The 16,741-nt window shown below is 45.5% G+C and overlaps 1 protein-coding gene across 1 annotated transcript; it reads right to left on the bottom strand.

The window, feature by feature from the left end:
* Positions 1–1,389: 1,389 nt before the first annotated feature.
* LOC136951847 (solute carrier family 25 member 36-A) lies at positions 1,390–11,958 on the bottom strand. Its single transcript, XM_067246469.1, has 7 exons — positions 11,580–11,958; positions 8,765–8,929; positions 7,715–7,792; positions 4,806–4,906; positions 2,598–2,664; positions 1,926–2,215; positions 1,390–1,653 (listed from the first exon to the last, which is right to left on the bottom strand). Exons 1-7 carry the CDS (start codon positions 11,618–11,620, stop codon positions 1,460–1,462), a joined length of 936 nt encoding a protein of 311 aa, XP_067102570.1. The 5' UTR covers positions 11,621–11,958; the 3' UTR covers positions 1,390–1,459.
* Positions 11,959–16,741: the final 4,783 nt, after the last annotated feature.

The raw sequence follows: 16,741 nt of genomic DNA, 5'->3' as shown, positions 1-16,741 counted from the left end.
CTTCATGTCTACAAAGATCCATCTTCAATAACATTATCACTTATTAGAACTAATAGCAGGTTAAACTGGTAACGTTTTTCATTCGTTTTATCAGTTAATATTTCTTAGAATATTCACACGGTTGGTCTTAATTTCACTCCCAGTGTCTTTAGTTTGGTTATTTCTTGGGTTTGTTTACATTCAAGTAGTTACTGTAAGTCTAGGTGTGAATGCTTGGATTCTGATTGGCGGTCAAGCTTACATCTCGATACTGATCCATACGATAATAACCACTGACTATGAGAGGTAAAAGGCCAGATTTGAATGATGTCACTGCCTGGTTAGTTATGTGACAAACAGGCCGGATTTACAGAACTGTCTTTCCACACAGACATCCAGTACAGGCAGCTGCATTAAGACGTCCTTCAAGTAGAAATGTCAGTACACCTGTAAATTTCGTATTACATTTTGGCGCCTGGGGGTCTCAAGGCTGACATGTGGGAGAGTGTTGGTGCGTGTCGGGGGGGGGGGGGTTGTTCCTAATGCAAGCGCAGTGGACCTTCGCCATGCGTGGTAATGCACTGCTGCAGCCCCAACTCTGCCGACCCCCCCCCCCCCCCACCGGCCCCTCCTCCTCCTCCCATCACCGCTGTGCATTTCTAAAGGTTCGTTTGAATCGTCTCACAAGGCACCCCCCACCATCTCCTCTCTACTACTTCTATGTCAGCTTTCACAGGGTCTCACACAGCCACTTCCTCCTCGACAAACGCCGAGGCCACGTCGAGCCGTTCTGTTTCTACGAGGTGTACTTTTACATGATCACTCCGTACGGCTAAGGAAGTTAGCTTGGGACCTCTACAACGCGAGTAAGCTCTATTTCAACAAGTAGATTAATCAAGAACTAGTTTTACAACTAATAACTGAACCTTCAGTCGCAAACACAGCATTTGGTTTCACACATTCAACTCCATGTAGGTAGTAGTGAGTAGGGTTACATATGCTTAAGATAATTAGTATTGTTAAACGTTTCTACGACAGGTCACGGGTTCCCCCCCCAAGTCAGATTCCTCTGTGTGCTCACACAAGCAGGTGCCTTCTGCCAGACAATTAGTCTGAAGTGTTTGTGGGAAGCCGTACCTCAAGAGGTCACACACTGCCCCACACTGCCCGCTCCCCCCGCTCTCGCCCTAACCTAAGCTGTGTTGGTTTAGCTATCGTTTGAGCAGGATGGGGGCACCCACAGTCTCCAGTCCTCTTCAGATTGGTGAGGTGGAAGGGGCCTCTTTGTGGGGGGCGGGGGGGGGGAGGAGGGACTCTGAACTCCATCTTTCTCAGGACAGTTATGAAAGTGTTGGGTATATATTTTTTTGGGGGGGTGGGGGGGGGGGGGGGGTGGGGGGTGGGGGTTAAACTAAGGTAGGGGGATGTAAGGTGGGGGGGCACAGGTCATTAGTGGGTGAAACGTGGGGTGCGGAAGGGGTTAACGGTTCAGTAAGTGGACCACCAGCTCGTAGGTACACATCATGATGGCGGTGTTGGGGATCTGGCGCACCAGGTGGGTGGTGAGGCCCCGGTACAGGGCCCGGTAGCCCTCCTCCTTGGGCACTGTGGTCAGAGTCTGGAAAAAGGAGCGGTACTTGGAGCCCTCTTCTCGTAGCCGAGTGCGGATCACCTCTGCAGGGGGAGGGAGGGAAAACGGTTAGTTTCAGAGGTTTCTAAGGAAATAAACCAAATAAATAATATAAAGACAATGCGTTTCTTCCATTTTTTGGGGTTAAAATAAAATACAAATCTGTAAACTTCGCAAATGCCCAAAAGAGCTGATTATTTCATGCAATATCCGCTGATAAGGGCCCAACAACTTTCTTTCAAATCGACGGTCTGAAGATGAATTTGTCACATTGCATTTGGGAGGTTTCTTATATGAGAGCGTGTCGTTCTCTTACCGTGTGGATAAGCCAGGGTGGTGGCGCAGGTCTTGGAGGTGGCCGCGGCCAGCATCATCCCCACAAAGTCCGACGCGTCCTTGGACGCCTCCTCCTCGTCTTCCATGGTGTGCGAGGCCTTGGCCTCCTGGAGCCGCCGCTTGATGCTCTCGTAGATCACAAAGTGGATCACAGTCTCTGAGATGCCGGCGTATGACGCCGACATGCCCCGGTAGAAGCCCCGCAGGCCGTCTGACTGGTACACTCGCCGCACGCAGTCGAACGCACTCATCCTGCGCTCCCCTCGGTTCCTGGGGAGGGAGGGAGGGTGGGTGGAAGTTAGAGAGAGGGAAAACTTGTTCAGAGAGAGGGTTCAACAAGCAGGAGAGGTGGACAAGTGGCGAGGAAAAGTGTCCATCGACCCCATCTCCCCAGGCTCGAGGCTGGTGGAGGTGTGGGAGAAGGAGGCCCTGTGAGGTTCAGAAATAGTCATACATCACCTGCCACGAGCAGGAAGGAAATACGTTTCCACCATCATATTGTACGGCTACCATAAAGGTTGACAAGCAGCATTGTATAGTGGCCATGGTCATTTTAGTATTTTTAATAAAGCAACTGTCATGGAAAAGAATAATGGCTGGAGGGTTTGGAATGTGTGTGTGTGTGTATGGAGTGTGTGTGTGGGGGGGTTACCTGGCGTCGAGCTGCAGCCGGGTCTTAATGAGCCAGATGGGGTTGGTGGCAGTGATGGCGGTGAACCCTGCAGAGAGAAGGAGCAGGATCAGACACCGGAGGAACCAGGAGGGGGGGAGGGGGGGGGGGCACGCCCAGGAGCTACCCTGGTGGGGGGGGGGGGTTCTATGGTACCTAGCAACCACGAGCACGCAGGCGGTAACACGGTCGTACTCTACGGCCTGCGCTAACATCCGCGTGTTGCCTTGTGTAAGCTGCGTTCGTGGTGGCGAGGTAACACGAATGAGCGGTGGAGTCAAATCAATGGCGGGGCAGAGTCACAAAGGCAGCTTAGAGAGAGCTAGCCCCGCTAGGCACGGAAGACTGGCTCACATGTGTAGCTCCGTATCGTTACTCTACATATACAGTATGTACGGTCAAAACACATGCTGTATGTATGTACGTAAAAGGCTGTGAAAGTGTTGGGGGGGAGAAAAAAATGAAATTATGATAGCTCTGTATTCCAAAAAACCTAGAAGACGGAATAAAAAGGAGAGGGATAAAAGGGGAGAGAGATTCGAGAGAGAGAGCTAGAAAGAGAGATATGGAAAGAGAGAGATAATAAAGATGCACAGATCTGTGGTGAGTACTCACGGAGACCAAGTTACTCCTCACAGATGCAGCTAGAGACCCCTGCTGGAGTGGGGGTCTCATGGCCAGAGGAGAAGCTACGGTAAAGGCCTAAAACAGACACAGGCTTGTGTGTACCACACTGACCAGCATGCAACCTTTCACCAGTCAAATGTTCCCATTAGCCTACGGTTTACATTTCAGTCCCTGCAGTTTAGGCCCCTTTTCACCTGCACATTCATATCAATACTAGGGAGGAAATGTACACAATGGAGGTTGGCGGGTGGGGGGGAGGAACATTTAGTCAAAAGAAGGCACTTTTAAATCCCATTCTGGAAGTAATACCATGATGTTCCCAGGTAGCAGTGGTATTCTAGATGGTTAACAGAAACCTGTAATAGCCCTGTCAGCCTAGCTGTGCTCCCTACATGCATGTCCAGAGTTCGAGTCAACATGTGTGTGTGTGCGTGTGTGTGATGTTTATCTGCCCAACTCGTTTTTAATCCTTGGGGCTATTTCCCCACTGTCCTCCAGGTCTATTCTTAGATGGAGAAGGGGACACTACCCTGCACAGAGTTCAGGATCTCATATACCCCCCCCCCCCTCCCCCCCCAAAGCAAACATACTGGGTTTGTCTCTAGCCTGGAAGCACTCGGTCACTTCTGAAAGAGGTCTATTCACGGTCCACAGGCCCGGAGCATAGCTAACACAGGGAGCTCTAGCGTATACGTGTGACTGGCTGTAGTGTGTGGGGTTGGCCAGTAGAGGGCAGTGTGAAGGACAACCAGGACAGCGGTAAGCCTAGACCTTGACTTTGCTTCTGGAAGGTGTGAGTCATAGAGCTTAGAGGCGTGCACGCGCATGCACGCGCACTGCCTCTGCTTGGTGGTGCGCTCAGTTTGTCTGACTGGCCCACATTCTAACAGGGGGAGTCTGTCTAGCGTTGGCCGCGGGGATCAGGATAGTGCTACTCTGGGACTAGTGACAGAGGCAGACTCGCCTCGACACAGCAATGACAAGCAAGTGACAACTCAAATGTATAGGGATCGTTTTTTGAAAAGAGTTATGGACTGATATGATGTGCTTGCACAGAGATTGTCTTTTTTATTTATTTATTTTTACATATGGGGATGCCACTTTGAAACTGAAGTGCATAGTCATCCCACTAGAGGACAAGCAGAACGGGAGATGTTTGTCCATATAGAGCCTAGGGTTCTTGCATTTCCTAAGAACATTCAAAGCAAAGGGGCTCATCAGAAACTATTGTGGCCTCTACTTCACTCCCAGGTTTAGCAGTGCTAGTGGCAACAAGGGACCTTGGCCTGTAATGGGTAGGCGAGGTGGGTGGGTTCTCTAAAAAGACTAGTTTGGAAATTCCATAAGGTGCATTTGGGTTGACCTGGACTTACCAGCACTGACATGGGACAGGCCCAATCCACTGGCCTTTCTGACAGACATACTAAAAGTGGTCACAAGTGGTTGTGGACAGAAGCACACCACACACAAAATGGTTATCCAACATCAAATTGCCTATGTACAAAAAAAAAAAGAACCCGAGAAAATAGTAAGTCAAATGACATGCTGGGTGAATGTGTTTACCTGCTAAGCCGGCTGAGACCATGTGCACCTGTGTGGAGTCGGGCTCAAACACCCCATTGAGTTTCTCTTTGGCACTGGAATACGCAGCAAAGTAGATAGCTCTGTAAGGAGACAGTGAAAGGTCACACAGAGGATAAAATGAGGGGGGAGGAATGACAAAGCAAAACTATGAATGGCATCACTGTTTTTCCTTTGACAAATACCTTCCTCCAACTTATGCAAAACAATAAATAATAATACTAAAAAGCCCTCGATGTAGGGCAAAGCCGATTCAGACGCTGAGCTAATTCATTACACAATGCTAAAGAAAACACTGTGCTCTTATTGTCAGGGTGATGCTGGCAATTAAGCTCACTGATATAACTAGCTCCGGAGCTCACAGCAGAACCAAGGCCAGGGGTCTGTGTTGAAATCATTCTGACCAACTGCACAGCACGAGGAAGGAAAAGAAGCTCAAGCAGGATCCTCATTTTATACACTTAATACCTTTTTCAATATATTTTCACAAAGTTTGTACCTTTGCAGGTTTTTTTCACAGTGACTCGTTATGACTGTGCCCCCAGCCAAATGTGTTTGTTAAACCTGACCACCTGCTAATGATGAAAGTCAAAGTCTCCTGCTAAAAGCTCATCAGTCACGTTACGTAACAGGCTGTGTGTATGTCCTTAAGGGGCTGTTTCATTCTGCATCAGCACCCCCCTCACATCACCTTGTCAACAAAGCACTCCACACGTGCCTGGCGCCGGCACCTTCTAGCTGTAGCATTAGCCAGCATCCGTGTCTATTAGCTCCCACTTAGCCATTACCGTGCACAGCTAGCTAAGCGGAGCTAGCTGAGATTAGCTAGCTGACTGGCGGCCATACTGTGCTACTCAGGTAACCTGACGCCGGTGCCAGTGATCCACTTAGCTCGCTCAGTGATTCGGAAAAGCCGTTTCCCAAGGTTTTATCCTTCAGAGTGACCGTGGGTTTATGTAACAGCATTAAACCCCTGGAGTCGGCGGAACATCAGTCGGGCTGGACAGATGGTCTGGACCTGAGGTAAGACAGATGACGGTCAGCGGATGTCAGCCTCCGCTGCGTGGTGCGTCTAAACGCCCCACTGGACCAGTCTTCCTGGGTACCTCAGATCCTGTCCCCTCACCAGCCCACCCACACTGCAACAGACGGTCCCAGGGAAGGCCCTGATCCCCCTCCGAGCAAAATGTAGAAAACCTGGACTGTTCTTTTTTAGTAACAGCTTTGTCACCGCAGCTTCAAGCCCGAAATACGGCAGATCACAGACCGAATTTGATCAAGAACTGCACGTGAATCAGGAGTGTGGGTTTGTTTTCAAATGTGGGTGGGGACAGCTTGCTTAATAACTGTGGGATGCGGCCATTAAATTGGATTTTCTTCATAAATAGAGTCAGGAGTCAGGTGGCTGAGCGGTGAGGGAATCGGGCTAGTAATCCGAAGGTTGCCAGTTCGATTCCCGGCCGTGCAAACTGACGTTGTGTCCTTGGGCAAGGCACTTCACCCTACTTGCCTCGGGGGAATGTCCCTGTACTTACTGTAAGTCGCTCTGGATAAGAGCGTCTGCTAAATGACTAAATGTAAATAAATAGTGGGAGGGGGGACAGTTTGCCATTTCCAAAAAGCTTCCCACCCGTTGAAACCCACGGGCCTTATATGAACATCATTACCTAGAAAGTGCTGCACGAGACCTGCATGCCAGTGTGTGATTCTTAGCGTGATGTGTGATGTAGCCCATGAACCCAATGACCTTAACCCTAACCATTTCTTTTTGTGGGGGCGGAGGGGGTGGGGTAGACGGGACGACACCAGTCAAAGCAAGGGAGAGAGCGAAAACGTGACCGGACATTCATGACTACAAGTACACCGTCCTTCAGTGAGTCACTGATAATGGTGGCAGTGGCTCGTGACACTTCCCCTACATATTCCTGAAACTGTACCCCACATATTCCTGAAACTGTACCCTTCATATTCCTGAAACTGTGCCCTACATATTCCTGAAACTGTACCCCACATATTCCTGAAACTGTACCCTTCATATTCCTGAAACTGTGCCCTACATATTCCTGAAACTGTACCCCACATATTCCTGAAACTGTACCCTTCATATTCCTGAAACTGTACCCTTCATATTCCTGAAACTGTACCCTACATATTCCTGAAACTGTACCCTACATATTCCTGAAACTGTACCCTTCATATTCCTGAAACTGTACCCTACATATTTCTTAACTGTGCTCTACATATTCCTGAAACTGTACCCTTCATATTCCTGAAACTGTACCCTTCATATTCCTGAAACTGTACCCTACATATTCCTGAAACTGTACCCTTCATATTCCTGAAACTGTACCCTACATATTTCTTAACTGTGCTCTACATATTCCTGAAACTGTACCCTACATATTCCTGAACTGTGCCCTACATATTCCTGAAACTGCACCCTTCATATTCCTGAAACTGTACCCTACATATTCCTGAACTGTACCCTACATATTCCTGAACTGTGCCCTACATATTCCTGAACTGTGCCCTACATATTCCTGAACTGTGCCCTACATATTCCTGAACTGTGCCCTACATATTCCTGAAACTGTACCCTTCATATTCCTGAAACTGTACCCTTCATATTCCTGAAACTGTACCCTTCAACAGTCACCAGACTTGAGCGAGTGTGGGAGTAGCTGGGAGACAGAAAGTGCTCTCCTATGTCCACTACCTTATTCAAGAAAAGACCCATCCAGAACTAACAATTAAAAAAGGTACTGTTTGAATCTCCCTTCACCAGCTTTTGATTTCACCCCAGTCTTTCTGTAAACCTGGTTTGTTTGGGAGGGGACAGCATCACCATGTTCATGGTCCTGGTGGATGTTTATAGTAAGCAGGGTGCTTACCTAGAGGGGGCCACTCCCACCAGGGTAGGCCCGAGGCCCCTGAACAGGGAGCGAGGTCCTTCCTTCTCCAGAATCAACCTGGGAAACAACGGGAACACCGTTAGACACTTTCCTGACAAATACCTTTTACATTTTCAACAGCAATAATTTGGAATGGAAGTCTGACCTTGGACTAGATCATTTTACATGAAATGGCTGAGAAGTGGAGTCCTTGAATTGCTGGATGTGTTTATCTAAATGCTGAAGTGTTATTGCTTATGGTATGGTCATGCCAATCAAAATATGATTCATTCACTGAGTGGGTGGTGACATCATGTACGGTGCCTCCCTCTAGTTTGGAACAAATTGTGCTTCAACAGCATCAGAAAAGACTCCATTCACTACCAGAAGGGGGACAGAGAGTATTTGATTGTAACACTTCTTAGCTATGTATATTGCAAAAAGGCAGCAACGCTAACCGTTAAATGTAAATGTTCAGCAGGGGGGAGGGGAAGCCCTGTGACAGCCTTGTTGAAAGAGCCCTAAGCTCAGTGACAAAAACAAGACGGAAGTCTTCTAGCTTGGCTTCGCTGGCCCTCTGATCCCAGCGCTGCATCACCTCAGGGTGAGAGGGCGCTGGGTTTCAGAGAGCGGCTGTCCGAGAGGGTCTGCCAGGGGGACGGGGGCCAGGGCAAACAAACAACATGTCTGGAGCTGGGACGAGGGGGAGAGGGGGGTGGGGAGGGAGGATCCTGCAGCCACGCCCCGCTGAGACCAGAGAGAGGAGGAGAGGGGAGAGGATGGTACTAACTGACATGCTAGTGAGACCTCAAAAGGGAGGGGAAGCCACACTTCACTAATACCCCACTGGGACACACCTCAGCAATCATCATGAGTATTTTTAGGCTAATAAGTTAGCTTACCATCATTATGACAAAGCCTTCCGGCACAGGTCTACGTACCGTCTCGTTCAAGGCTACGAATCGCTGTCTTATTCAGGCTGTTTGAGTTATAAATATGACCATCGAGTGAATGTGTGAAAACGCTGTATTTGGGAGTGCGAGTACCCACTTGAGGCAGTGCAGGGGCCCGGGCGGGGACATGCGGGCCACGCTGGGCCCGGTGACGGTGCTCAGCTGCACCTCAGACACGTAGAGCGTGATGGAGGACGACTGGAGCCTGGTCTTCACCACTTCCAGGGGACATGTCAGGATGGCCCCCACCGTTCCCCCACACCTGGACGACAAGGAGGAGGGGGGGGGTGGGGGGGGGGTGGAGAGGAGAAAAAAAACGGGACCAAGGTCAAAGAGGGGGAGAGAAAACTAAATGGTAGGACACGCTCCCCCCCACACACAAACACCTCGACTTGACTGTTGACCTGCTCGGTTCTTTTGATGTGTCAGCACATGGCTTTGCCCTGCCGGTACACTGCACAGTGTTCACTGTCCAGGTGCCTGTTCCTTGAAAATATGCCATGTGGAATTCCAACAATCCCAGGCTTGTAGAACAGTACAGGGAGGCTTAGGCTGTTCTAGGCTGGCACACCTATTCTACGTGTATCACAAAGATCCAGTCCCTGCAAACACTGTGTGGCTGTGTCGTTCCCTAACTCAATCTGAGTTGAACAGGTTTATCGCTCGGCGATAGCTAGTGAAGAGTATTCGACTACAATCCAATAAAACCACAGACATGGCCTGCTTTGTCTTGTATGATAAAAAAAAAAGATAAGTACAAAAGATAAGATACAAAGGTAGAACGGTAGACCAAAGGACAATTAGGCCTAAAATGTACCAATGCTATCTCTTAAATCAATCACTAGTATGATTAGCTCAGTAAGATTATTATGGATATAATCTGAACGGGGATTCTGTGAATTTGGCCATGTCACGATCAAACGACATGGCATTTCATCTTAGTAGTTGATGATTAATCAATACCTTAATTGAGATAAACAAGAGAGAGAATGGTCGTGGGGTAGGCTGACCTAGTAAACGTGTGTGTCAGTGTCATAAAAACACCTGCATACCTTCACGTGTCTGACAAAATGAGCTGTGTGGTAGGCTGGACAAAGGTAAACAATGGCAGTGGTTCAGAAAGGTCTCTCCACAACAGGCATTAACCAGGCTACGCTCATATCTAGCTACTGTCAATAGTCGTCTCTGCCCAAACAGACGGTCTACATAGGATGTAACTTTGCCCGTCTTTTTACAAGAAGCGTTGCCGTTCTGTCAGTCCTGTCTGATGACTTGTTCTTGTGCAACTTGGTCTGAATCACAGTACTTTGGATCTGGTCTTGTTTGTTTCGACTCAAATGTTCGCACCAGTAGCCATTACAGAGTCGATTTTCAGCAGAGGCAAACAGGACCAGTCATGTTGTAGTCCTGGATAACCAAACACAAGTCTAGAACATTTATTGTGGGAGTCAGATGGCTGAGTGGTTAGGAAATCGTGCTAGTAATCAGAAGGTTGCTAGTTCGATTCCCGGCTATGGCAACCGAAATGACGTTGTGTCCTTGGGCAAGGCACTTCACCCTACTTGCCTCGGGGGAAGTCGCTCTGGATAAGAGCGTCTGTTAAATGACTAAATGTAAATTTATAGAACAGACACAAGATGTATGTCTTTACCGTCTAAAGACAATGTGTCCAAAGTGGCCCCAACAACAGTGTGCTCTCTTTGCACTTCCACCAAGCAACCATGTTGAGCACAATGATTTGACACTGGTCAAAATAAAATGGCATGGTTTATAAAGAATGCCATGACTGTACCCATACCAGTGAAGTCCTGTATCAGATAAACACATTCGTGCTTGAAAAGTGCTTTTGTGCATTCATTTTAAGTTAGCATCCTCATGCATGGCATCAGAAGTGAATTGCCAAGATCCGAAATATAGATAGTGGTTCATTCATATCCATGTCATTCCAACAAGATTTGCACGATTCAGCAAAATTAATCTCCCAAACAATTCAAGCTTTTACACTTGTCTTTTTCGGTCATTTTACACTGCAGAGAGCTCGGGTTGCTGTGTTAGTAGTTAATACAAGCCAGATCTTGGTAACCATAGCTACTGTTAGTTTATAGCTAACTTTGTAAATCCGGCCCGTCTTTTGAGGATTTTGGCACAACACAAGCTTGGGTTTTATGACCTTGAAGGTCAGACTGGTGAGGCGTTCTTTATTATATATTTTTTGCACACTGTCAATCCACAAAGTACCCTGACTGTTGCAAGCTTACTGGACCTTTCGAAAGCTGGTAGTACTGCGAGCTCTCTAACCTTGCAACCGCTTCGTTTAATCTCATTTTAGATTTGATCTATGGTTATGCTCATCTTGCGTTGGACGTGTTCGATTTTACTTTCAGCGACTGCAACTTTAACCACTGACGCCAACAAACGTTTATTTCGTGATATTCTAACAACCACCATCTAGAAGACTTTCCCGTTTAATTTACATAGCCGCACACACATGCACGTCGTTATTGATACTGTACTACACCAGCCATCGTTAGCTAGCCAGCTTCTACTGTACAGTAGTCCTTCACTCAGACTCTTGACTTCGTCAGTGATACCCAGGTATGCTAAACATTTGCTGTTTAGCTAGCTACATTTGTAGCCTGTATGTATAGCTACAAGGACTACCTAGCTAATTTTAGCAAACTGTGCAATTACATAGAAATAGCTAGTTAACGTTTGACGTGCACTTCCAAAACAGCTCTTGTGATGTAGCACGGTTGATGGTTAACTAGCTATATTGCAGATTACATCCAATTTATCTTGCTAGTAGTAGCTGGTTCTAGACTTGCTAGCCGCAGACGCTAGATAGCCAAGCAGATGCTAGATAGCCTGGCTGTTACGCCTCCCCCTGTGAATAGAACTGTAGCTATACTCACCCTCCAGCAAACAGATGAACAAGGGTGTCTCTCTGACTCATTCTGTATCATATTCTCAGGGCCGAACGAAGGACACCAGGGTTGGGGGAAGGGGCTGTTGGCGAGAATGAGCGGATAACTTGACCTTATTAGTACTCCAATGTCCCCGTTTCGTGGAGTTCAGTTTGTAGCAAAAACGAGGATATAGCTACCAGGCTAACTAGCAAACGTAGCTAGCTCACTCGGCCAAACGTTGCGTTTTCACCATTGAAAACCCTCGCGGCGGCACTTTTACGTTTTCACGTTCGTATAGAAAATAATAACTTGGTGTACTGTATATCAATACATTAACGAATACATCCAAGTCGTGTGGAATATCTTACACCCACACTCGGGCTTGATTCACATTCGTTCGCCTTGCATCACTCACTGAATGCCAGTGACACAGGTCAGAATGTTTATTGTCGAATGGGAAGCCTCAAAACAGAGGCTACTATTGGTTGATGTGTAATAAAGCCCGTGACCTTGCTATACAGCAGGATGGCCACGAGTAACAACTCTTCGTGTCTACAGTAAACATGTCAGCTGCCACCATCCATCCAAAATAACTTACTAGAGAGGGTCTTACAGATAAAGTGAAAAACGCGCTCATGGCACTATTAGCCTACTGCAATTTTATCAAGATTAATGGCAATGGGAGGAACAGAAATACACAGTAACAAAGTAATGTACCGTATGTTCCCGGAGGGATCCAGATGCAACCAATGAACACAACAGCATCAATTTTCTTTCAACATATTGTGAATGAATCGCCATCCAAAGAGCAAGCATCTTCAGCCTCCTTCCTTTCTTAAATTTCTAGCTACTTTATTTTAATATTTCACTATAAAGAACCCATAAAATTAATGTAAGCCAAAAATAAAGCTACAGCGGTTGGGAGGTGAACTTTCCTGCAGCATGTTATGGGTAAAATGCTGTTTACTAATTTGAGAAGCAGAATAAAATGCGTATGGCACTTGGTTGTATAATTAGAGACTCAATTTGACAAGGCCAGATCATGTGCCACACGATGCTTTACCTTAATCATGTTACTGGCTGACTTGTTTCAGTATGAACAGGGGATAGTGGAAGGTAGAGGAAGATTGAGAATTATGTTCTTGGGCTGTAATTGACCCCATCCATTAAGTCAGCATGATCAACAGCTCTGGATGCAATTGTTCAAATACTACATTCAATAAATACAAAAATAAATAAATAGTGGAAATACTTCTATGGTGAAGTATTGGCATTGCCACAGTAAGTAACTACTTCATAATGTAGTCTACATTTCCAGAGTGAACTATGCTAAAAGGTTCATATTTTAAGTTTTAATGATGTACTTGTTAGGAAATATCTCAATATCTCAGATAAAATCTCATACATTTTGGTGGTCCTTTAGATTTACATTTTAGTCATTTAGCAGACGCTCTTATCCAGAGCGACTTACAGTAAGTACAGGGACATTCTCCCCGAGGCAAGTAGGGTGAAGTGCCATGCCCAAGGACACAACGTAATTTGGCACGGCCGGCAATCGAACCAACAACCTTCTGATTAATAGCCCAACTCCCTAACTGCTCAGCCATCTGACCCCCCCGTAGATACAACGTGAAACCTCTGGTATGCTGTAGCGTGCAGGCCAGTGATGATCACATTCAGCCAACATCCACTGGGCACTCCCCAGACAGTCTTCTCATTACCGTTGCTCTGATGACACCCTAATTCTTTATAGAATTACTCTATGATTCTGACCGTACGGGTGCCCATTACTGCTTTTATGGAACAGTTCTTCCATGTGGTCTGGCATGTGTGTGTCCTCCATAGATACTGATTTGAACTTTCTGTGCGTGAGCATCATTAGTAATCTGTAGTATGAAGGGATGACTTCAAATTCCGTAGACTTCATTTGATCCTGCTGATAGATGCAGCTGGGGGGTCAGATGGCTGAGCGGTTAGGGAGTCGGGCTATTAATCAGAAGGTTGTTGGTTCGATTCCCGGCCATGCATAATGATGTTGTGTCCTTGGGCAAAGCACTTCACCCTACTTGCCTCGGGGAGAATGACCCTGTACTTACTGTAAGTCGCTCTGGATAAGAGTGTCTGCTAAATGACAAAATGTAGCTCAGTGGTAGAGCATTTGACTGCAGCTCAAGAGGTCACAGGTTTAAATCCCCCCTGTATGTTGCTTTGGATACAAGTGTCTGCTAAATGAACACTTTGTTATTATTTTCATGACGCTTAACTGGTGTTGTACAGCATTTTCATGAAATACAAAATGAGCATGAAATTACAAAGGTCAACAATTCTATGCAATTTGCGTTTGTTTTATTTGGTATTTGCAGAGGTCATCTAATGCTGGGGCAGATTCCATGCCTACATGGGGAAAGACTGACAGAAATAGTTGCTTTGAACTTTGAAACCAAACATGACTATTGGGGCCATCAGTTGGCTTTCACAGTCGTTTGTGTTGTTTCTGCAGGAATACCAAAAATAAACAAAGCAGAAACAACCAAGTTTGTTCACCTCAGCCATGATCTTTACTAGATATTTTGAGATGCAAATGAGACAGAGTCTATAACTTGAACGGATGTTATACAGGTCTTAGTATGTAAACAATAAATCACATTGTGAACTTATGTTCATCATTAACAAATATACGAAAACACTTTACATTAAGGTTACATTAATTACCATGTAAGTACATACAATACCTATAGTGGCAACTATAGGTTGCTTAAGAACTGCTATGTAGTTACACGTTGATTATGGTTTAGCTGTACAAGTTATTACACTAGTGAAACTTGGTATGGGGGAGCTTTGGCTTCCAGGGGTAAGTGAATGTTAACACGGATCATCTTCAACTGCCCTTTCCAACACCCACTTATCTCCCCCCTGGCTCTCTACACTTTTGTGATAACCTATACCACAAATACTTTATACAATTTATACAACATACCATTTCCTTTCTACCTGCAACGTTTCAGCCACAGGCATCGATATTTTGTTACATGTGAGTTAATGTAACCTTAATGTTAAGCATTGGCAAAATTATTTTAAGAATAAACAATACTATCCTAAACTTAAATACAAAATCTAGTATTTCTTAAAACAATGCACTCATACGAAAGCCATCCAAATCCTGTTTATGCCTCTTGTTGTCAAAAAATTTAGTTATTATAAAGTAGACAGTAACATATACAGCAATTTACATTGGTATGAATACCTTTTCTTTAAACATGTGCTGTGATGAGATATTAGCTTGGTGTTCAGAAGCTGGTTTGCTTCGAATCCTTAAATGATCAAATAGGCATTTGAATTCACTGAATACTCAAGGTTTTCTCTGAATCAGGGTCAATACTCTTGAACATAGGTTATTTATTAATCTGTCTAATTAGCTTGTATCTTCTTCCATTTCCCCCCTCTCACATGACCTTCTCTTGAACCTTTGAACCGCTAAATGTTCAGAATGGATTTCCTATTTGAAACATGTTTATACTTAGGAAATATCTCTTCATCTCCACATTTTTATATTTTAATGTCCTCAGAACTAGATTCACAATTCAAACACTATTCAAAGTTTTTTTCACCAACGGTTTTCATTCAATTTTTTTGGGGAGAGATAAGGTGTATTGCCCTGTCTCGCCCATATTAGGGTGCTTCCTTATAAAGAGAATTGATTTGGGGAATACCTCAAAGGTCCCATGTGAAGCAAAGGTGTATGTTATTGAAACCATATTAGGAGGTCCCTTTTTCGAAGCTCATAATGGCCTATTTATCATTTTCATTGACACAGTAATACAGATAACAGTGGTATACGAAAACGCCTCATCAAGACAAAAATACTATAATTTTGCACACATGACCTGCAATTACCTCAGACTACTTTTTGGAATGGAATATATCACCAAAATACATGGTGATTTTACAAACTTTTATCATTTTGAGATATGAACTTCAGATGTCAACAGTGAATCAATCATCAACTAATGTGTCCCCGGCCAACTTCTTCATGTTTGTTTGTTGATAAAATGAACCGACCTTCAGACCTACAGAGATTCTGCAATTAATACATTGCTTTAGTGTACAGCATGAATGTGTAAGAATGGATTATGAGTGTGTTGATAAGTTTGATTATGTGTCTACACATACATGTATGCAAGTATGCAATGGGGTTGGGATGGAAGCTCTTTGAGATCATTTACTTTTATGTGCATGAGTGAGTGAGTGTACATGTGTGTCTTTGTTTTGCCTATGCAGTATGTGCATGTGGGTGTGTATAAAGTTAATGTTTAACCCTCCATGAGGGACTGGGTTTTTTCCTCTAGACTTGTATTGCACTGCTAGAGATTTCTCAGCTTCCTCCTACCGTGTGGCAGGGCTTCCAACTGAGTGACATTCAGGGTCAATATAGTTTTGAAAACATAAAATATTCTACTGCTACACACGGACACTTGCACACATTCACAACCACACAAACACACACACCCACAATTCCAGGCAGACTTACTAGAAATGCTAGAAATACTAGAAATACTAGAAATGTTTTACCAGTTACACAATTCTTAACATATTCTCAGTAAACTATATACATAATTTAAACCGGACAGTGTTGAATAAAAAACTCTCTCTCTCTCACACACACACACACACACACACACACACACACACACACACACACACACACACACACACACACACACACACACACACACACACACACACACACACACACACACACACACACACACACACACACACACTTAATCCCAATCACACACACTCTCCCCATCCCATGACTCACATTGGTGTGGGAAATGTGATTGTATGTGTGTGTGTTTGTGTGTGTGTGTATGTGTGTGAAGAGCCCTCTAAGTGGATGCACGTTCGGCAGCCTGGCTCATATGACTGCCATACCTTCCGATATTACTGCAGGAATAGTCCCTGGAATGCCAGACACATTGCCGTGGTCTGAGAGCCTCCCCTGGAACGCCTGATTCAATCATCAATAATCAGAGGCCTGCTTGCTGCACTCTGTACCCTGGCCTGAGCAGAGACAGAGACCCACTGGTGGCTGCTATCTTGAGGAGGTCTCAGAGGGGCTGAAGTTGGTAGGTCCCTATCTTCATCCAGACGGGGCCCCAACCACA

Source organism: Osmerus mordax, chromosome 11, assembly GCF_038355195.1.
Source record: "Osmerus mordax isolate fOsmMor3 chromosome 11, fOsmMor3.pri, whole genome shotgun sequence".
Lineage (NCBI taxonomy): Eukaryota > Metazoa > Chordata > Actinopteri > Osmeriformes > Osmeridae > Osmerus > Osmerus mordax.
Note: the sequence above shows the minus strand (reverse complement) of the source record. Positions and strands in the feature narration are given on the sequence as shown.

Bases quoted from the DNA above. Each gene is read 5' to 3' on its own strand.
- LOC136951847 (XM_067246469.1), bottom strand. From the start codon at position 11,620: ATGAGTCAGAGAGACACCCTTGTTCATCTGTTTGCTGGAGG. The intron at 2,216-2,597 runs GTAACCCCCCCA...CTCCCTCCCCAG, and splicing joins CGGCTGCAGCTCGACGCCAG to GAACCGAGGGGAGCGCAGGA. The intron at 1,654-1,925 runs GTAAGAGAACGA...CTCCCCCTGCAG, and splicing joins CACCCTGGCTTATCCACACG to AGGTGATCCGCACTCGGCTA.